The sequence below is a fragment of the Molossus molossus genome, unplaced genomic scaffold (assembly GCF_014108415.1).
Source record: "Molossus molossus isolate mMolMol1 unplaced genomic scaffold, mMolMol1.p scaffold_m16_p_14, whole genome shotgun sequence".
Taxonomy (NCBI): domain Eukaryota; kingdom Metazoa; phylum Chordata; class Mammalia; order Chiroptera; family Molossidae; genus Molossus; species Molossus molossus.
In genome coordinates, this window is record NW_023425349.1 from 1,497,965 (window position 1) to 1,518,973 (window position 21,009).

Genomic DNA, 21,009 nt, shown 5'->3' on the forward strand with positions numbered 1-21,009 from the left:
CTCACACGGGCCAGAAGCTGATGTCCTCAGGCAAGGACGTCAGGCCAGCCACCGCCCTGAGGTTCAGCCTTGGTGACGGCCAAACAGCGGCACCCAATCCCCCTAGTCCTGGGCACACCAGGGCCACGCCCACCTTGTCTGCTGGCCCCTCGGAGCTCGTGGGATCAGAGTCCGCGCAGCGTAGGTCCCCGACATCCGTCAGGCTGGCGCTGTGGGTCCCGGAGGCGGCCTGTGCCCAGCCCACTTTCTCCGCTCCCTTGCTGCCACCTTGAGCCACATCGGAGGCCTTGGAAGGGCCGGGCGAGGCAGCTCCTGCTGCCCTCAGGGCGTGGGCACTCTGCCTGGCAGGAACCCACAGGTCCATGTCCGGCACGGGGTGCTGTGCCGACGGTAGTGCCCGGCCACCCTCCCGGGCATCTGGGGCGTCCGCCGGCTCCGAGTCCTCGCTGCTGCTGTCCCGGCTGCTGCTGTCCCGGCTGCTGCTGTCCCCGCTGCTGCTGTCCCCGCTGCTGGAGCTCCACCGCACACTGCGCAGGCGCCGCCGCCGCCTTCGGCCCCGACCCTGCCTCTGTGCGGGGAAAAGGCTGCTGAGGCTCAGCTTCCCGGGCGGGGCTCCGCAGCCAGGGACACGGGCAGGGCAAGGACGTGCGTGCAGGGAGCCCGTCCTCCCGGACCAGACGCCAGGGCCCCGGAGCTGAGCCCTCTGCCCACGGCGCCCTCGGCCTGCCCTGTAGCACGGGCTCGGCGGAGCTCACCCTGACCATGACCTTCCACTTGCTCAGACACTGGGAGCCCGTCCGGTGCGGGAGTTCGGAGGCTATTCTCTCCCAGTGACCTGCAACGCAAAGCGACAGGGCAGCTGCTCCACCGCCCGAGGACGCAGGCTCCTCGGCCGGAGGCCCCTCGGAGAAGTGCCGACCCCGTGGAGGACGCGGGTCCTCCCTCAGCGCGGGCTCCTCGGCCGGGAGGCCCCTCGGAGAAGTGCCGACCCCGTGGAGGACGCGGGTCCTCCCTCAGCGCGGGCTCCTCGGCCGGGAGGCCCCTCGGAGAAGTGCTGTCCCCCGTGGAGGACGCGGGTCCTCCCTCAGCGCGGGCTCCTTGGCCGGAGGCCCCTCGGAGAAGTGCCGACCCCGTGGAGGACGCGGGTCCTCCCTCAGCGCGGGCTCCTCGGCCGGGAGGCCCCTCGGAGAAGTGCTGTCCCCCGTGGAGGACGCGGGTCCTCCCTCAGCGCGGGCTCCTCGGCCGGGAGGCCCCTCGGAGAAGTGCTGTCCCCCGTGGAGGACGCGGGTCCTCCCTCAGCGCGGGCTCCTCGGCTGGGAGGCCCCTCGGAGAAGTGCCGCCCCCTGTGGAGGCCGCGGGTCCTCCCTCAGCGCGGGCTCCTCGGCCGGGAGGCCCCTCGGAGAAGTGCCGACCCCGTGGAGGACGCGGGTCCTCCCTCAGCGCGGGCTCCTCGGCCGGAGGCCCCTCGGAGAAGTGCTGTCCCCCGCGGAGGTCGCGGGTCCTCCCTCAGTGCGGGCTCCTCGGCCGGAGGCCCCTCGAAGTGCTGTCCCCCGTGGAGGACGCGGGTCCTCCCTCAGCGCGGGCTCCTCGGCCGGAGGCCCCTCGGAGAAGTGCTGTCCCCCGTGGAGGTCGCGGGTCCTCCCTCAGTGCGGGCTCCTCGGCCGGAGGCCCCTCGGAGAAGTGCTGTCCCCGTGGAGGACGCGGGTCCTCCCTCAGCGCGGGCTCCCGCTCACCCTCCACTGCCCCCGCGCTGAGGCCTCACCGGCAAGTAACAAACAGCTGCTTGTCCGCTGGTATGCTCAGTGGTTAGAGCACCAGCCCTTGGACCAGAGTTGTGGGTTAGATTCCGGCCAAGAGCACGTACCTTGGTTGTGGCTCAGTCCCCGGACCTGACGGGGTCATGTGGGAGGCAGCAGTCGATGTGTCTCTCTCTCCCTCCCTCCCTCCCTCCCAGTCTATCTGAAGATACATGGTGAGGATTTAAAAAAAGCTGACTCGGTGTGAGAACCGGCCCTTCCTAGAAAAGCCCCCTGGGAGCACCCGGCGGGGGGCCCGCCACCTCGGTTCCTTCTGCTCCCCTCGGCTTCTCCACGTTCTCTGCGGATCGCACGCGAGTTCGTGTGATGGGACGACCGGCGCCGCCCGCCGGGGACGCCCCCTGCTGAGTGAGAGGCCCAGGGGCCGAAGAGCAGAGCGCGGCCAGCCCCCCGCGGCTGTGCCCAGAGCTTACCGACACCGTGCTTCTCAATCAGCTCGATCAACTTCTCCTCCTCCTTGGGGTTCCACCGCCCCTTCTTCAGGCTGCAGTGCAGCCTCCTGAGGTAGCTGGAAACGACACGGCAACAAGGGCCGTCTCATGCTGGGTGGCCTCCCCCTTGGCACCGGGACCCCAGGCAACCCCCAAAATACAGGCAAACTGGACTTGATCAAAACTAAAAACTTGTGCCGGCTTGTGTGGCTCAGCAGACTGCACGCTGTCCCATGGACTGAGGAGTCCCGGTGGGATTCCCCCTCAGGGCACGAGCCCCAGTGGGGGGCGTGCAGGAGGCAGCCGATCGATGTCTCTCTCACACTGATGCTTCTCTCCCTCCCTCCCTCCCTCCCGCTCTATCTGAAGATAAATAGAAAGACATGTCCTCGGGTGAGGATTGGACAAAAAAAAACATTAAAAACTCGTGTGCTTCAACCGTTACTCACAAACCATACGCCTAAAAGGGGACTTGCACCTGGAATTTACCAAGAACCCTGGGCCGTGAACACAAACATAAAACTCGATGCAAAAGTGGGTAAAAGACACAAACAGACGTCTCCCTGGAGGAGACAAGCTCGGAGGAGCACACGGGCAGCATCGGGGAAACGTCCCCACACCCGCGGGACGCGCCAGCCCGAGGTGGCCAATCAGAGCAGCGGCAAGTGCCGGCCAGGCCGTGGGAGACTGGAATCCTGAGCACGCCGAGGGGCGGCCGCCACGGAGAGCAGTCTGGGGGTCCCCAGAAGTTACATCAGCACCACCATGTGACCCGCAGCCACACTCCTGGGTGTCAGAAACGAGGACACCGTGCACGACCTGCCCACAAAGCCCACGCCGCCCAGGCTCAGCACACGGCAGGTCGCTGCAGAGCCACCTTCCCCGCCTCCTACCGGGCACGGGCACGGGCGTTCTGGTCCCGGTGCCGTGACCCACACTGCTGAGGTCATGGTGTGCGGACAAGGGCGAGCCCCTGCGCGCGCCCCTTTGGGTGTGCAATGGCATCTGTGGCCACCTGGCAGTCGTGGGACTTGCGAGGGGCCCACGCTGTCCCGCACGGCAGCGGCTCCGCTGCCCTCCCACCGGCGCACAGGGCCCCGGTTTCGCCCTGTCCGTGTGCGTGAGGTGGGACTCACTGTGGGTGGACTCGCGCTTCTGACAAGACTAGTGACGTGAGCATCTTTTCACGTTTAATCTGTGGAGGAAGGTCTACTTAGGTCCTTAGCCCATTTCTTGTTTTTTTTTGTTAATCCTTACCCGAGGATATTTTTCCGTTGATTTTTAGATAGAGTGGAGGGGGCGGGGGGCAGAGGGAGAAAGAGAGAAAAACATCGATGTGAGAGAAACACATCGATTGGTTGCCTCCCGTACGACCTCGACCAGGCCGGGGATCGAGCCTGCAGCCCAGGTATGTGCCCTTGACGGGAATCAAACCCGAGGCCCTTCGGTTAACGCTCTAACTGCCGAGCCAAACCAGCCAGGGCCTCTGCACGTTTTGGAATTGCTTGTTTTCTTTGTTGGGGATCAGGGTTCATTGCTGAGGATCAGCAGGCCCTAGAGATGCTGGCTGTGCACGGCTCAGCGAGCACGCTGGGCACGGAGCTCATGCCCGGAAAGGCGAGCTGTGTGCTTGTGAGCTGCACCTCAACAACCCGTCTGATGTGCGAGCAAGCCCAGGACAGGAGGGGCTGCAGCCAAGCTGAATCTGAGTAAGGTTCAGTGTGGAAAACCCAGCAACCAGCTTCCCGACGGGCCCGGACCCCTGCATGTGATCACCCAGCCCCGCCTCCTCGCCCACCCAGGCCCCGGACCCCAAGCTGCCCCTGCATGTGATCACCCAGCCCCGCCTCCTCGCCCACCCAGGCCCCGGACCCCAAGCTGCCCCTGCATGTGATCACCCAGCCCCGCCTCCTCGCCCACCCAGTCCTGACTGCCTGGTGCATCTGACTCACCGATCTCGGCACTGGGCATCGCTCCGACCTGGCACCTCTTCCCGGATTTTAAACCAATCCTGCTCCCCGTACTTGGCAACCGCCTGAAGCAACTTCTGCAGGAAGGGACACAGACGGATAACCTCTGCGGCCGTCACAACCTCCCTGCCCTCAACTCCGTTCCAGTAAGTGATGCCAGGGGCCCAGCGGCCACTCAAGGAGCCCAGGTGCACTTCCCAGGAGGTGGTCCGCCCCAGGTGCCCCGCACCTACCGCATCCTCCTCTGGGGTCCAGAGGCCCTTTCTGAGGCTGGGGTCCAAGCTCTTGGTCCACCGGTAGGTGAGCTGCATGGAGTCTCTCCCTTCCATGTAGTAGACGACTGGGGGCAGAGGGGACGCATGGGCCCAGCACCTCCCGGGCCCCCCAGGACCCCTGGGCCGACGGCCCTCCCTGCTCCCCCAGCCCCCCCTGCCACCCTGCCCCCGCAGGCCCCGCGGGCCGAGACGCACTTCTGCGGTAGGGGATGTGGCGGCCCACGCGCATCTCCTGCACCAGCTGGGTGAGCATGTGGTCCTCCTCCTCCGTCCACTCCCTGCGCCTCAGGGCCTTGCTGTGCTGCTGGTACTTCTGCAGACACTGGAAGGCGCTGCGGCTGGTCTTCCGGGACAGAACCAGAGTGCGGCTGTCAGTGGAGCCCCCGTGTGCAGGTGGGCGCCCGGCCGCAGCGGGGCTGGAGGCGCCAGGCGGGCCCCGTGCTCCTGGGCAACAGTGGTCTGTCTGGTCTACTTCCTCCCACCAGACCAAGACAGGCCTACGAGGGCGCCCGCGATGGAAGCAGACACTTTTGGGGGGAAAAGACACTTCACACGACACCCAAGCCGCACGCTGACACTCAGAGCTGCAGCCCCGGGCCAGCAGCACGCGTCTCTCAGCTCGGCGGCGTGCTCGGCGCCCCACCTTGCGCGCTAGGGTCCCCAGGGTCTCTGCAGCCAGCTCGGGGCGGCGAAGAGGGCATGTGTGTGGGACCTGTGCAGTCCGCTCATCGAGGGTGGTGGCACCTTCTAACACACAACACTGAAAGGTGACCCGGGAAAGAAAGAACCGACAAGCGGACTTCACTAGAATCAACAACTTCTGCTTGGTGAACGACAACCTCAAGAGAATTAGAAGACAGTCCACAGACTGAGGGAAGATATTTGCAAAAGACACATCTGATAAAGGACTATCATCCAAAAGACACAACCTTAAAACTCAACAATAAAAAACAACCGGATTGGAAGATGATCGAAGACCTTCAGACACCTCCTGAGACAAGATGTGCGGGTGGCAAACGCGTGTAAGAGAAGCCCCACGTCACGTCGCAAAGGAAAGAAAGTGAAAACAAGACACTGCTGCCCACCCCTCAGAGCGGCAGACCCCGGGCAGGGCAACGCGGCGGCTGGAGGACAGGGAGCAGCGGGGACGCTCGCCCCCTGCTGGTGGGGCTGCGGGCGGTGCAGCCGCTTCCGAAGGCAGGTTCTCCGGTTCTTACAAACCAAACCTCTAACCACACGACCCAGCGATGGTGCTCTTTGGTGTTTTACCCAGAGGAGCTGAGCACCTCGTCCACACAGACACCTTCACTCGGGTGTGCACAGCAGCCTTGCTCAGAATCGCCCAACACCTGGGAGCCACCAAGACGTCCGTCCGTAGGGGACGGAGGACAGACCAGAACATCACTCGGCAGTAGAGACCTGGGCCGAGGCCGTGCAGACAGGGGAGCCTCACCTGCCTGTGACTCTGAGAACCAGACTGCCGAGGCCTCACACTGTGACTGCAGCTCCGTCTGTCTGGAGGAGGACAGACTGGAGACAGCGGAACGACGGGGGACTGGGGGGGGGGGCACAGGATTTTCAGGCAGTGAAGCTGCTCTGTGTGACGCTGTGACAGTGGACACGTGTCACCCCACGTCTGTCCCCACCCACAGAACACCCCACCAAGAGTGACCCCGATGGCTGTGGGCTGGGGTGAAGGTGAGGTGCAGTGTGGGTCCATCCTTGGTTTAAAATTTAAAAGGGGGTAGAGAAATCTCCCTCCCTCCCTTCCTCTCATTCTGCTGTGCACCTAAAACTGCTCTGAAGAAAAAAAGTTCTTCAAACTAAAGAACAACACAAATTCCAAGAAACCTACCTCCTTAGAAACAAGGAAACACATTCCTACGTAAGCTAAGATCTAAAGAGGCAATGAATCTGAAGTTAGAAATTTATGAAAAGGACATTTCCCGCCAAGCTGTTGTCAAAAAGGTGGCCTTGCCCTGGCCGGTTTGGCTCAGCAGTTAGAGCGTCGGCCTGCAGTCCAGAGAGACCCGGGTTCGGTTCCCGCTAAGGGCATGTACCTCGGTTGCAGTTTGTCCCGGCCCTGGTGGGGTCATGTGGGAGGCAGCCACTCGATGTGTCCCTTTCACGTGGATGTTTCTCTCTCCCCCCCCCCCACCTCCATCTGAACAAAATATGGAAGAATGTCCTCGGATGAGGACTAAAAGAAAAAACAAAAGGTGGCCTTAAATGCCTTTATTATCAAAGACAGTGAAGGTTAGTGTTTACCTTAGAAAATAAGAACAAAAGAACCACAAAGGAACGAGAGAAAGTGTTCTAAAGCACCCCAAAATACACTCCTCTGAGCCTGACGGGGCAGAGAAAGCGGGACAGGAAAGGAGGCGCCGGAAAGACGACGGCTGGTCTACGGGGCGTGTGGAAGGCAAGTGCACTCCCCGAGGGGCTGCGGCTCCGAGAGACGTGGAGGGTCACCCTGCCCGAGGCCTGCACCCTAGAACGCTGTCAGGCAAGATTTCGAAGGTGCCAAGTGATGAGGCCTGGCTGTGCTGTGACCCATAGCTCATGAAGACCCCAAACCGGGTGGCTCCCCACCGGCAGAACCCACACCCCTGGGGTCTGAGGCCCGGTCCTTACCCCCAACTCCTCGGCAATGTCCTGCCACTGCAGGTGGCCGTGCCTGGCCGCAATGGCCTGTAGCTGGTCCACCTCCTGCTTGGTCCACTCCTGCTTATTGATGCTGGGGTGTTCCCAGTTCTGCCAGAACTTCCGGATCTCCTCTGCGCTGCGGCCACCTTCAAACTGCAGAGAGACCCAGCCTGTGCCATCGGGAACAGTGGCAGGGGGTACACCAGGGGGCGCTCTGGGCGCAGGGCCAGTGCAGACACGCAGACGTGCTCCAGATGGGAAGCCAGCCTGGTGGCGCAGTGCAGGGCTGGTGGCCAGAGCGCACGGACTTACGTTGATGTTGGAAATCTTCGCCCAGTCATGGCTGTCCAGCCGGCTCCCCAGCAAGGCCTCCTCGGGGAGCTGACTTCAGGGGCAAGGGAAGCGGGTCAGGCAGGCCCCGCCGCCCTGGGCCCCCGCCGCCCCACCACGCTGCCCCCCCACCCTGGCCCCGCCGCCCCGCCACCCCGCCCCCGCCGCCCCGCCCCGCTGCCCGGCGGCCCGGCTCACTTGATCTCCCGGATCTCCTTCTCAGCCTCGCCGGTCTGCTTCTCCAGGACCTGCCTCTCCGCCTCACTCGCGACCTTGCTCTTCTTCTGGTGCAGGTACTCGAGCCTGTTGGCAGGGCAGGCACTGGGTCACCTGTGGGGGCTCTGAGGCCAGCTGGGCCTTCCGGCAGCACCCCGCACAGGGCAGGTTCCTCCCACGGCACCGCGGCAGGGGACACTGACTGGGAGCCTGGCTCAGACTGTGACCCGCAGACTATTTAACCGCCCGAGCTGCCTTGGCTTCCTCGCCCACAGAGAACGCGGGGACACCTCCTGGCCGTTACAGCGGGCACGTCGGCAGCTAGGACAGCAGTGTGTTTGCTGATGCAGCGGGGTGACTGTGGCCACCCCATGTCGCGGAGCCCGGCGTGCCGGCACCCAGGAGGCGGGCCGCAGATGTCCTGACCCTCCTGCCGGTGCCCAGGCTGCAGGCAAGTCCTGAAGCCCGCACTTGTCCACTTCCAGGACAGTCCAGAGAGAAAGCCTGCTGCTCCCGCAGCCCAGGAAGGGACCTGACAGTCACCACAGATAACCCTGACCCCAACGTAAGGCATGAGGCAACAGGTGGCCCCTGGGACCACTGGCTGGGCTCCAAGTGCTGTGGCTTGGTCACACGATGTCACCGCATCAGCACATACATAGAGGTCTCACGTGGCCCCACGTGCACAGGTGGGAACCTAGGCCCAGACCAGAGAAACTGCCAGAGTCAGGCAAGTAACGTGGGTGCTCGGCCAGCCCCACTCCCACGCGGCCACCCAGCCCCGCCTCCTCCCCGCACAGCAGGGCCCCCCGAGGTGCTGCTGCAGCCCCGCACTCACTTCAGCAACTTGGGCTGGAGCAGGCGCTGCAGACGGTCGCTCACCACTGACTTCCTGAGCAGGGCCTTCTCCCAGCTCTTCCCTGGGGACAGAGGCCGCGGTGGCTCCTGTGAGCTGGTGTCTCCCGGGGCCCTCGCCCACCCTCAGCTCCGACCACAGAGAGCAGCCCGCCCAGGCCCACGGCGAGGAGGCCTCACAAGGACTCTCGGTGTGGTGGAGGCAGGGGCTTCGAGGAGCGTCCCAGAGGCCAAGGCCCGGAGGGAGCCCTGGGGACCTGGCAGCCCCTGGGGAGAGTGGGTGGGGGTGCGTGGGGACCTGGCAGCGCCTGGGGAGAGTGGGTGGGGGTGCGTGGGGACCTGCAGCGCCTGGGGAGAGTGGGTGGGGGTGCGTGGGGACCTGCAGCGCCTGGGGAGAATGGGTGGGGGGCGCATGGGGACCTGGCAGCCCCGGGGAGAGTGGGTGGGGGGTGCGTGGGGACTGGCAGCGCCTGGGGAGAATGGGTGGGGGTGCGTGGGGACCTGGCAGCCCCTGGAGAGAATGGGTGGGGGGTGCGTGGGGACCTGGCAGCATCTGGGAGAGTGGGTGGGAGCTCCGTGGTGCCTGAGCTTGGCTCTTACATTTGGTCGCCAGGAGCTGCTCAAAAGCCTTGATGCCCTGGGCAGCCTTGTCCCGCGCCTCCTCGTTGGCAGGAGGACCCTGTTGGAGGACGCAGCGTCACCAAGTGGACAGACTGGGAGCCCGCCCGGCGCGCACTCGGCCCCTCTCCTCAGCCTCCTTGAGCAGCCCGGCCACGTGCCACGCCTGGCCCTGGACACCTAGGCCCAGAGTGGCTGCCACTAGCGACCTCGGGCCCCATACCGCCCAGGACTGGATCGCCTGCCAGCTGGTACCCGCGGCCACCTCTAAAGGACGTGCCCCGGGGCTGCTCCGTGGAAGGAGGAGAGGAGAGGAGGCCTGAGTTTCAGCACCGGCCCAGGAGAGCTTCAGGCCGTTGAAGAACATCATTCCGAACACCAAGGGAGTTCTCACAGCCGCAGCCAGTGGGGGCGCCGGCCCCCTGAGGAGCCCGACTGCTGCGTGACTCACCACCCCAGTGACCTTGTCCTTGAAGTATGGCTTCAGGAAGTGCCCAACGTACAGGTTCAGGGGCAGGCTCTTGCCGTCCTTCACCTTGGGGCCTTTGGATCCTGCCAGGTCCCACATGACTTCCTCCTGCAGACACAAGGGGTCCCTGTGGGCTGGGCAAACTCTCCTTGTGGAGAAGGCGCCTGGTCCTGGGAGGCCCGGCTGTGGGGTCCGAGGGGCCAGACCCTGTCCTACCTGCTGCTCCCGGTTCTGGGCCAGCAGCAAGCTGACCTCTGCCAGCTTCTCTTGGATGACCTCCTGGTACACCATGTTCAGCTGCAGGCAGGTCTCTGGGTCTTCGGGAAGCGTCTTCTTGGGGTCGTCCTCATCATTGCTGGCTTCGTCCCACCTCTCTTCTTCCTAGTCACGAGGGGGAGACTGCAGTTGGGGAAAGGGGCACACAAATGCTCCCCCGTCCTCGGGGCCACCATGGTGCGCCAGCCTCTGAACCCACATCCTGCCACCGGACCCGCAAGTCCCCCAACGTGGAGTTCCAGAGCGGACCCTTCCCTCACGGAAAACACAGGGATTCAATGTCTAGGAGCTGGGGGTGGGGGAGGTGGGAGGAAACGGTAGTTTCACTTTTTTTTTTAAAATCCTCACCCGAGGACATTTTTGCCTTTATCTTCAGATAAAGCAGGAGGAAGAGAGGAAGAGAGAGAAAAACATCGATGTGAGGGACACACCGAATGGCCGCCACCCACACGACCCCAACTGAGGCCAGGGACAAACTGTAACCAAGGTACATGCTCTTAGCGGGAACTGAACCCGGGACTCTCTGGTCCGCGGGCTGACGCTATAACCGCTGAGCCAAGCCGGCCAGGGCAGTACGGTTTCACTTTCTATAAGCGTTTCTGCAAAACTGGGACTCTTTGGGCCTGTGACTTGCGCCGCTGCACACGGCGGGCTCTGTGACGCCCGTGACTTGCAACTGCAACACGTGCACAGCTAGAATGGAAGTGATCGGCCCGTCAGCAGGCAGGGTCTGAACAGCCCCAAAGAATGGGAACGGGCGCCAGCCTGACCTCTTGCCGGGCACTGTTCTAAGAACTCGTGTGTGCAAACTGACTGGCTGTCACTGTCCCCACTGTACAGACCGGGAAACTGAGGCACAGAGGTGAACCGTGAAGAGCAGCACCCAGGCGACTTGCTGCTTGCCCTCTGTGCATCATGTCGAAATGAATGAGGGCTTGGGAAAGTCAGGAGGAAAAAAATGCCAGCCTAGCAACACTAGTTATTTGTGGAGACAACTTCAGTTTTTATTTTTTATCCTCACCCGAGGACAAGGATGTTTGCATTCATCTTCCGATAGAGTAGGAGGGAGAGAGGGGGGAAGAGAGAGAGAGAAACACTGATGTGAGAGAGAGACATCAAGTAGTTGCCACCCACACGACCCCAACCAGGGCCGGGGACAAACTGCAACTGAGGTACGTGCCCTTAGCGGGAACCGAACCCGGGTCTCTCTGGTCCACGGGCTGATGCGCTCACCACTGATGGTAAGTGGTTTGATGTGTCATCTTTAATAACCATCAAGCGTTACTTTTATGCCGCAGGAGCACCGAGATGCGTTCAAAGCCCCCCCCCCCCGAGGGGCGGTGTGTCTGTAGTTACCGAGATCAGGGCGCCAGCAGCGTCCGAGTCCTCGCCGGGCAGCAAACCTGTGGGAATGCACGTAACTGTTGGGACTGGGATGGAAACGGGGCAGGTGAGGGCAGGGCTGAAAGACCTCAGGGAGAGACGGACTCGCTGGGCCTTTCCCCCTGACAGTCCTGGAGGCCGAGCACTGCTCACCGACCAGGCGGGTGGGTACAGACCCAGGGCACGGTCAGTGAGAAAGAGAAGACAGAGGCCAAGCATGGAGCGTCACCGGCATGCAGGGAACAGTGACTACAGGGATAGCCCGGGGGGAGACAGAGCAGAGGCCCTGGTAACAGGTCAAAGAAAGGCCCTGGTGTGTTCGGAACTGTGAGAATTTGGACCTCGGAGCTGAGCCTGGGGCTGGGGAGAGGTGGGCGGGCTGGGGGACTCTGGACAGCTCAGCCACTCTAGGCAGGAGCTGTGTGAGGGACACTCAGGCCCCAGGGGAGCATGGAGGGCAGTGGGTAGGTGGGCAGAATGTAGCCTTGGCAGCAGCGGACCCAGAGAGAAGGCAGTTGGGTGAGCCCAGGGAAGAGATGGGGGGATGGGGGAGGTGCTCAGCTGCGGCCGCTTTCTACACATGGGGCTCTCCCAGGGCAGCCGATGCAGGTGCCCACCATGGGGCAGGTCACTTGCACACACCCACCAGGTGTGGGGCTGATGAAGAAGGGACAGTAAGAAACTGTCCATGGAGCCCTGGCCGGCGTGACTCAGCAGTTAGAGCGTCGGCCTGAGCACTGGAGAGTCTTGGGTTTGATTCCTGGTCAAGGGCACAGCAGGGCTGCAGGTTTGATCCCTGGCCCCAACTAGCTGTGTGCAGGAGGCAACTAACCAATGTGTCTCTCTCTCCCTCCTCCCCGCTCCACTCTCTAAAATTCAACGGAAAAATACTCTCGGGTGAGGATTAACAACAACCGAACCCATCCATGCGGTGCAGGCAGAGGCGGCGGTGCCCCTGGGAGCCCACCTGCGTCGGAATCCGAATCGAGACTTGATTCCGAGACTTCCACGTTGAAACTCGCGGAGCCGGGATCCAAGATCCTTTCCAGCTCCTTGATCTCCTGCGTTATTTTCTCTCTTTCGGCGTCTACGTCCATGCTTCTGCCATGAAACACGAGAGACGTTGGAAACCAGGCTGTGCGGGAACCTGCCCCTTCCGATGTGCCCTGCGTGACCCAGGCGCTCCCGCTGCCCGCGCCGGGTGCTGAAGCCACCGGCACGGGGCGTGCGCGCGAGGCTGGGTCCGAGGGTCCGACGGGCCGAGGGTCCGAGCGCCCCGCCGAGGCAGCCGCCGGGGCAAGGACAGAGCCCGGGCCGCAGGCCGGCGGGCTCAGGGTTGGCCCCGCAGCCAGGCCGGCCCCGGTGCGGGCTGACCTGGGGCGCCTGCTGCAGGAGCGGCGACCCCGCCCTCGGCCCAGCCCCGGCCCTGCCCGGGCCACACCTGGAGCGCTTACAGACGCAGCTCGCGGGCCGGCAGCACGCACGCTGTCTTCTGGCCTCCGTCCCGCTCCGGGCCCGGGAGCCGCCGCCGCCCTCGCCGCGCCCTCGCCGGCCGGCAGCCCCGCCGCTGCGGCACACGCTCCTCGCGCTCCTCGCAGCCACAAGACTACGCCGCGGGCCGGAAGTCCCGCCCCCGCGGCTGCGCACCAGGCCCGGGGACGCCGGGAGGGGCCCTGGGCGGTGGACGGGCCGGTGCTGCCCCCTCGCGGCAGCCCTCGGCACTGCCCGCGCGCATGCCCCCTGGCGGCCGACTGGCGGGATGCTCGGTGGGGCCGGTCCCCAGCCCATGCTGGCCCGGCCCAGCTCGCGGGACCCCAGGAGGTACCGTCTGTGCTCCGTTCTTCTCTGTGAATTGTATCTGGGGTGCTGGACGAGCCGCCAGTGAGGAAACCTGCCAAGGGGTCTCTGCAGGGCCAGCGGGGTGCCTGCCCCAGGGCAGGAGGGGACTGGATGTGCCGGGCAATTTTTTTTTTCTTTTTAATTTTTTAATCGACTTTTTAGAGAGAGGAAGGGAAAGAGAGGGAAACATAAGCGTGAGAAACATCCATGGGCTGCCTCCTACAGGCTCCCCACTGGGGGTGGAGCCTGCAACTTGGGCGTGTGCCCGGAAGGGATGGAACTGGGACCTCCCGGCCCATGGCTGTCCCCCCACCCCCAGCCGAAGGAGCTGTCCTCCCCCGGCAGCGTGCAGCGGGGTCTCAGTCCGCCTGGGCACTGCAGGGGCAGAACCAGGAAGCAGCTCCTGCTCCGCCATCCAGAGCAGGTGGGCAGTCAACATTAGCAGGACTTCTGTGCTCAAGGCTTTTACTGGGGAACACTTCAAACTAGACAAAAAGAGGGCTGTGTAATCAAGTCTGCGTCCATCCCACCCTCTGCCAAAGCCACAGCATTCTGAGGGGGCTGAAGTGCAGGGGTGCTCTGGGTGGCTACTGTTTTGGGCCTGGCTGTGGGCAGGCATACCCCCCAGAAGCCCCGGCTACTAGTACGGGCTTCCCAGAGCGGTTGTGTGCACACCGAGCCTCCGTCTAGCACTTCCCAACTACACTGCCGTCTCAAGCAGGCAGAACCACATTTCGCCAAGAGGCCGGAGCAGGTGAGTCGGGTGAGCTGAAGGACAGTTCCACGGTGATTTCTGGAAGGCTCTTCCCCGTGGCTAAGATCAGAGGGTCTAGCAGTTCAATCATCTTTTGAAAATTCAGCCACATGGCCCCTAAGAATGCTCCAGTTCTGGAATCCAGTCTCTCCTGCTCCCGGCCAGGCAGCAGTGGTCTGAGCTCTCCTGGATCCACAGGCAGGGCTGACACTTCTGCACAAACCACCCGCTACGACGAGGACCAGGCGCGTGCCCTGGTGTTAAGAGGACAGTCCCACGATTCTCAAGCATAGAGAACTGGCTAAGTCAGGAAGACAGGAACAAAGCAAGTGAATTTTAGATTTATTAAGAAAGCTGTCAATCTGAACAGGAGGGAACATTTTTAAAAATAACATCTACAGGAAGACAGCCAAAACGGCACAGAGAGTATGCTACGCCCCTACGTCAGCGGCTGGAAAGGCAGCCCGGCGACCTGGTGCTGACCCAGCAGGCGCTGCACACCCTCTGAGTTCCTGAGCTCTGAACGCCATTGTACAAAAGGCCACTTGGAACATGTATCAAAACCCTCCGTCAGACAGTTTTTCAAACCCGAAAATGCTAAAGAGGTGCACTTCAACGGCTTCACAGTGTAGAATCCATGCCGACCTCAGTCCCTGCGGGAGGATGGCAGCGCCCACCACGTGGGGCATCCACACTCAGGCCACCACTCGCAGGCGCCACCCCTGTGAAGGCTGCAGGAGTGGACTGAGCAGAGGGGCCGAGTGACGGCAGAAAGGCACGAGCCTCTGTCCAAGGCAATCATTGGAATTTCGGCTCACTTAGTGTTTTCCTTACTTGTAAAATCAAGGATGATTGATTGAACTTAGAATGAACGTTCTGGAATAAGAACGGATGACACGCATCAGAGAACTGCTGTTTTCCTGTTCGGTACCGTTCAATCGGTGGCTTTTATGAAACGTCTTCCAGTAGACCAGTGCTATAGCCGCAGGGAGTTCACCAAGGAAGGGCCACAGAGAAAGCTCACCGGGACCCGCCATGAAGCTGCTCCTCCTTGCGGCTGGCTAATAATACTGCCCTAGGTCATGAAATTGGTATCTCATGATAAACATGGTTACTGTGAAGACTGCGTATTTTAAGACACAATGGTATTTTAAAATTTAGTAAGTAGTGATTTCAAGATGTAAACAGAGCTGCAAGCTAGAAGCTTCTCAAGAGTCCTCCTCGTCCTCTTTAATTTCAGAAATTCTGTCTATGGATTTAAGGATTTCAGCAACAAGGTTCAGCGTCTCAGCTCCAGAAACTAGCTGCCTAGAATGGAAACGCGGTGTTACAAACTGCCACGCTGCTCACCAGAGCAAGAGGGACCGAGCAAGCGAGGTGTCCAGGGACACACGCGGGTACGTGTAGTCTTGGCTTAGCCCTGAGGGGCCCTTGCCGTTAGCGGGACGAGCGCCTTGCTCACTCCAGTGTTCAGTCCGCGGGAGACAGGTATGAGGACTGTCTGCGACACCACTGTCTCCCGGGAGCTTCCACTGCTCAGGCACCCTGCAGGGGCCTCCGAGGAGCCAGCTCGAGGGGGTGGGGTGACGGATTCGCCTCAACGTTCACCCCTCTCAGGTAAACACAGCCACCACCACAAAGGAGGTTAGAGCCTCCTGGTCCAGTACGCCCTATGTCCTTGGGGTTCACTGGACCATCAAAAGTGCACCCCCGCCCTGAGCCCTGCCACTGTGGTCAGTGGGCAGTGCCCTCACGGTGTGGAACCCCGCCCCTGCGACCGACACTCACTTTATGGAGGTGTGCGCGTTGCTCATGACCATGCGGAGGTTCTGCAAGGCCACGTCCGTGTTCTGCTTCACCACCGTCAGGCTGGCGCCCTGGCCCGAGCGCAGGGCCTCGTTCTCACGCTTGAAGTTTGAGACCTGCGCCTGGGGTGGAGTGAGCAGCAGTTAAGGAGTTTAAGGTGAATAGGGAGCATCCACCCAAAGCCAACAGGGCACCGTGGCAGAGGACGGGCCTCTCCTAACACCTCCCCTCCACCAGCCCAGGGGAACGGGAGAGCTGAGGACACCACCCCGGGTGGAGCGGGAGCTGTCCCTTCATCTGTACGTGCGGTCCGCCGGGAGGGAAGCCTGCAGGGGTTCTTCCCTGTCTTTTCTGGAATCACTGAATTCACAAAGACGTGAAACTCAAGACCTTCCAGTTACCTGCAGCAAGCTTATGTCTTGTTTCAGCTTCATGACATGATTTTCTGCCTTGACTGCACGTTTCTGTCACCAAAAACAAAAACCCCCAAAAGCATCACTGATACAGCCATGTGGACACCTGTGCCCTGAGCAGTGGCCCCGCCCACCTAGGCACAGCCATCGCAAGGGGACCCCTCACAGCAGTTCCGCCCTGCTCACTGCTGGCTTCCAGAACAGCCGGGGCAGAGCTCAGGTCCACCTTCAAATGACACACCCGACACTTCACAATGCCCCCCAGGCCACCCCGTGCGTACGGTCATCAGCTCCAGGTTCTGCTCCACCTGCTGGACCACGGACTCCAGGTCGTGGTAGTCACTCTCCTCCTTGATCATTTTCGCTTCTAATTTCCGCTCAAGCGTCCTCACCCTTGTTAAAGAACACACCTGCGTCACTAACACCGCACGTGACTAATCCTGGGAGTACTTAGAAAGACACTGCAATTGGGCCGATCACTACAGACCACAAATGCCCACTGTAGCGGAATGGACTGTCAGCGAGGCAGTCGTGAGGCGACAACCTCAGCACGTCTGGGTGCGTGCCAACCATGGGCCCTGCGGGGCATCTGACAGTCCGCTGCTCCATCCTCAATGTGGTGGATTTGGGACAACGTTTAAGATGCACTGAGCCCCGGCCGGTTTGGCTCAGCGGTTAGAGCATCGGCCCACAGACCAATGAGTCGCGGGTTCAATTCCCGTCAGGGGCACGTACCTCGGCTGCAGTGTGTCCCCGGCCCAGGTTGGGGTCGCGGGGGAGGCAACCTGTCGATGTGTGCCTCTCATGCTGATGTTTCTCTCCCTCTCCCTCTTTCTAAACAAAAATGGAAAAATGTCCTCGGGTGAGGGTTTTAAAAAAGTAAATAAATAAAAAAAGTAAAATAAAATGCACTTTGAGCCCTGGCCGGTTTGGCTCAGCGGTTAGAGCGTAGGCCTGTGGAGAGTTGTGGGTTCGATTCCAGTCAAGGGCACATACCCAGGTTGTGGTTTGTCCCCGGCCCTGGTCAGGGTCGTGTGGGAGGCAACCAGATGATGTGTCCCTCTCACGTCATGTTTCTCTCTCTCCCTCCCTCCCACTCTATCTGAATATCCTTGAGTGAAGATTAAAAAGTACTAATAAAGCCCTGGCCGGTTTGGCTCAGCGGTTAGAGCGTCGGCCTGCGGTCCTGAGAGACCCGGGTTCGGTTCCCGCTAAGGGCACGTACCTCGGTTGCAGTTTGTCCCCGGCCCTGGTCGGTCGTGCGGGTGGCAGCCACTCGATGTGTCCCTTCACATAGATGTTTCTCTCTCTCTCTCCCTTCCTCTTTCTCCCTCCCATTCTATCTCTACAAAAAATGGAAAAATATCCTCGGGTGAGGATAAAAAAAAAAAAAAAAAAAAAAGTACTAATAAAATAAAATGCACCTGGACACACACAGGAAGTGAGGCTCAGCCTGAGTCTGACCGCATGTCCCCATTTCAGAACGGACGCCCCACACCCCGCAGCGCAAGCGACAGAAAGGCTTACATTTCGGTTTGCGTCTCGGAGAAACTCTGCACCTCGGTCAGCTTTCTCCTTAGCTTCAGATTCTCATCCTTCAGCTGTGGAGAAAGTCCTCATTAGAAAGCCAGCGCCTTGCTCAGAAGGGCCTGCACTTCTGTGACGACGCTGAACTTCGCGGAGAACAGGACCCACAGTCCGCTCGCAGAGAAACCACGGGCGAGGGCAGCAACTCTGCTCGATCACCACCCAGCGTTACTCACTAACTCCTCTGTAGGCCGTCGTAGTCTACGTATACATATATGTATGTTTTTCCCCCCTTTCTGTTAAGTCTTAACTAAAGGATGTTTTTCTATTAACTTTAGACAGAATAGAAGGGAAGAAGAGAGAGAAGCGATGCAAGGAAGACACATCGATTGCCTCCTGCATGACCCCAACCAGGGCAGGAGATCGAACCTACAACGCAGGCACGTGCCCTTGACCAAGAATCGAACACGCAACCCTTCAGTCCACAGGCTGATGCTCTAACTGCTGAGCCAAACTGGCCAGGGCGGCCATTGTAACACTTAAAATTTTCTCTTCTCAAAACACGTAGCAAGACGCCACAGCTGACAGGTGGAGTGGACCTTATCTGCGGGGCAGCCCTCTGAGGGTCTCAACTTTGCTCCGTCCATTTCCACATGGCCGCACCTCACTGCCCATCACAGCCAGCTCTCTTCACACGTCCCCAGTCAGCACGGAGACGCTGGAGCAGGCTGCTGAACACAGGCCGTCTGGTCCTGGAGCCCAACCCAGGCCACCGAGGACACCAGGAGGCTCCAGTTCTCTCCAAGAACACTGCTCAGACACGGGCTCTGTACCAGGGTGCCGACGCACAGCCCCCTCACTTACTGCTTCGTAACTTATCTGCAGCGTCCGAAGGTGCCTGTCCCCCAGAGACTCTCCGTGGGCTGCAAAGTCTGCACCGGGGCTTGCCGCTGGAGAGCCACGAGAGTCAGAGTCACTCAGCGTCCAGGGGGGCAGGGACTCGGGTCCCGCCAGCTCCGATGGGCTGGAGAAGAAGGAGATGTACGTGCTGCAGGGTGATGCACTGGCTGTGACCCTTGAGTGTGTCTGCTCCACAGCGGATGGCAGATAGGCCCCGTTCCACCCGTCCTCGTCCTCGTCCTCATCCAGAAGGTCGCCAGCCCCTGTTGGGTCTTCAAAAAACGGCTGCTGATATTCCAAGCCGAAGCTCATGGCTTGGGAGGTCGGGGAGCTGCAGTTGAGTCCCAGTGAGTGCCTTGTGGCTTCCTACAAGACACAGTGGGAGGCAAGGCTCAGACCCAGAAGCCACCGCAGGCCTGTCTTCCTGGAACACAGACGCTCCATCTCTCCACCAGGGAAGGAGCCACACAACTTCCCCACCAGCAGCAGCTGCCTGGCTTTCCCCATGTCTCTTGCACAACCTCCTCCAAGGAACCCTGCAAATCAGGGCACGTGCTCTGGGGGTTTCTGTCAAGTCACAGCAAACGACTCCTGAAGTGTACCTTTGAATGAAGTCTGCTGTTGGCTGTGTCTTCTTTCAATAGGCTGAGGTTTTTGGTTTTCAGAAACTCTTTAAAGGAGAATGGATTTGCCTCTTCGAGATCTCCAAGCTTATCATCTGAAATAATGACAAATGTCACAAATGTGAAGTCTCCTGAAGGTCATCAAATTTCTCTTTCCAGGACAGGACCCCATCTAAAACCGGGAATGCCACCCTGGTCAATGCACCAGAACTCAGACACCAGGAAGCATTTAGAAAACTGGCCGGTAAGGCGGATCTACTTTCTCGTCCTCCTTTCCCTCCTCAGCCTTGGTTGCCACAGCTCTGGTGCAGAGACCACCTGGTGGGGGCGGCTGTCCCAGCTCCAAAGGCCCGCCAAGCTGGGGATCACTGCCGCACCTCCGTCCTTCCCCTCCTCACCCACCCTTTTCTCTCTCCCTTCCCCACCCCCTTCTCACCTTCCCACTACCTGACCAGCCGCACTGCGGCTGTTTCAGTCTACCAGTCGTCAGTGCCCAGGTGCCAACCTTGTTTTAAAGTTGGCTCTTGTGATTCCAGCCCTTGCTGTCTCTCAGACGCCTAGGAGTGACTTCCCACTTTCCTGCTACCCCTTATGTCTCGGGTTGTACTCTCCTTCCTTCTACCCTAGGGTCCCGGCTGAACCCGTGATTCCGCCCATCTGTTCTGGCGGCTACAGGCACATTAGGTGTACACTGCCAGGTGGACGATCCCAGCCCAGGCACAGACCTGCGACTTAGTGTTGCAGAGAGAAAGAAGGGATTGCAGAAGTTCTCTACCCCCAAAACGTGTCTCCTGGGCTCCTGATACACCTTGCTCAGTACACTTCCCCTTTCTGTAGACAAGATCTGCAGAGACACTGCCGTCCCCTCGGTCACGAGGATCCTCGGCAACCACAACTTTCCCTGACAGCCTGGGGGACCTTTAAAATACAAGCCCCTGGGCGGGCTCCTGCCCCAGGGGTGGTCTGCTTTCCGGGCCCGGCCTGCAGTTCTGAAAAAGCTCCCTGTAGGTTCTGACGCTCAGCGGGGCAGCGTGTCCTCCCGTCTGGGATACCTGCGAATGCTCCCGGGGATGCCTCCACCTGCCGGGCCCTGACTGACCACCTAAACTCTCGCCCCTGGAGGGCAGGCGGGCAGCCGCTTGGGGAGACTGAGGCTGCAGCGGGTTGGTTTCCAATCGCGCCTGCGGTCGAGGGCTCCTCGCTCTCCCTCCAGCACCGGGAAGCACGCTGGCCATCCTACAGGGAACTGTCTGGGGGGGAGGGTCTCCCCAAGACCAGACTGGAAGCTCCTGCGGCAGGAAGCTCTCCACCTCGGCGGCCCCGCGGCCGGGCACCCCGTGGCGCTCAGCGCGCACCGCCGGGTAAGGGGCGAGTGGAGGCTGCGGCGGGGCGACCGCGGGCAGCGCGCCCGGGGTCCCTGCGGCTCGGCTCTCACCTGCGTCTCCCACGGAAGCTAGCACCGGACTGGGCACATAGCACATAAACGTCGGCCGAACGCCGAGGAAGTGGGGGTCCGGGTCCCTGCCAGGGGGGCGCTCACAGTCTAGCTGGGGGAGACAAGACCGGCGCTCAAAGAACCTTGCAGCTGGAATAACAACAAGAGCGACTTCACCGCGCGCCGCGCCGGCGCCATGGGGCCGCCTCACCTGGGCCGGGCGCCGCCTGGCGAGGCCCGGAGCCTGGCGCCGCCGCGGGCCGACTCCCCCCCCCCGCCCGCCCGCCCGGCCGCCCGCCGCCCCGCCGCTCACCGTCCGGAATGACGAGGCTGCGGGCCCGGGACAGCGGGGTGGCGCCCGGGCGGCGAACGTAGCCCGCCATCGCCGCGGGCCCGGGGGCGCCGGCCCTCCCTAGCCCGGCAGCG

The 21,009-nt window shown here is 61.5% G+C and overlaps 2 protein-coding genes across 3 annotated transcripts; both read right to left on the bottom strand.

Annotated features, from left to right (window-relative positions):
- Position 1: 1 nt before the first annotated feature.
- Positions 2-12,768, bottom strand: LOC118629973 (snRNA-activating protein complex subunit 4-like). The gene is made up of 16 exons (XM_036261671.1): positions 12,741-12,768; positions 12,254-12,387; positions 11,260-11,306; positions 9,844-10,008; positions 9,610-9,735; positions 9,141-9,219; positions 8,524-8,605; positions 7,668-7,772; positions 7,452-7,524; positions 7,128-7,292; positions 4,689-4,836; positions 4,452-4,558; positions 4,201-4,295; positions 2,231-2,325; positions 756-835; positions 2-568 (listed from the first exon to the last, which is right to left on the bottom strand). The coding sequence occupies exons 2-16, from the start codon at positions 12,381-12,383 to the stop codon at positions 2-4; spliced, it is 2,064 nt and encodes a 687-aa protein (XP_036117564.1). The 5' UTR covers positions 12,384-12,387; positions 12,741-12,768.
- Positions 12,769-14,209: 1,441 nt separating this feature from the next.
- On the bottom strand, positions 14,210-20,966 carry ENTR1 (endosome associated trafficking regulator 1). Of its 2 annotated transcripts, XM_036260726.1 has the most exons (9): positions 20,897-20,966; positions 20,584-20,733; positions 19,128-19,243; positions 18,490-18,891; positions 17,626-17,699; positions 16,380-16,491; positions 16,087-16,149; positions 15,668-15,807; positions 14,210-15,187 (listed from the first exon to the last, which is right to left on the bottom strand). In XM_036260726.1, the coding sequence occupies exons 1-9, from the start codon at positions 20,964-20,966 to the stop codon at positions 15,088-15,090; spliced, it is 1,227 nt and encodes a 408-aa protein (XP_036116619.1). In that variant the 3' UTR covers positions 14,210-15,087. The 2 variants fall into 2 exon arrangements, with proteins under 2 accessions (XP_036116619.1, XP_036116618.1); XM_036260725.1 differs by lacking the exon at positions 20,584-20,733.
- Positions 20,967-21,009: the final 43 nt, after the last annotated feature.

Coding starts and splice junctions, on each gene's coding strand:
- ENTR1 (XM_036260726.1), bottom strand. CDS start 20,966: ATGGCGGGCTACGTTCGCCGCCCGGGCGCCACCCCGCTGTCCCGGGCC. Junction 19,244..20,583: donor AGCTTCCGTGGGAGACGCAG/GTGAGAGCCGAG, acceptor TCATTATTTCAG/ATGATAAGCTTGGAGATCTC. Junction 18,892..19,127: donor ACAGCAGACTTCATTCAAAG/GTACACTTCAGG, acceptor TGTGTCTTGTAG/GAAGCCACAAGGCACTCACT.
- LOC118629973 (XM_036261671.1), bottom strand. CDS start 12,383: ATGGACGTAGACGCCGAAAGAGAGAAAATAACGCAGGAGATCAAGGAG. Junction 10,009..11,259: donor CTGCTGGCGCCCTGATCTCG/GTAACTACAGAC, acceptor CCTCGTGACTAG/GAAGAAGAGAGGTGGGACGA. Junction 836..2,230: donor GATTGAGAAGCACGGTGTCG/GTAAGCTCTGGG, acceptor TTTGCGTTGCAG/GTCACTGGGAGAGAATAGCC.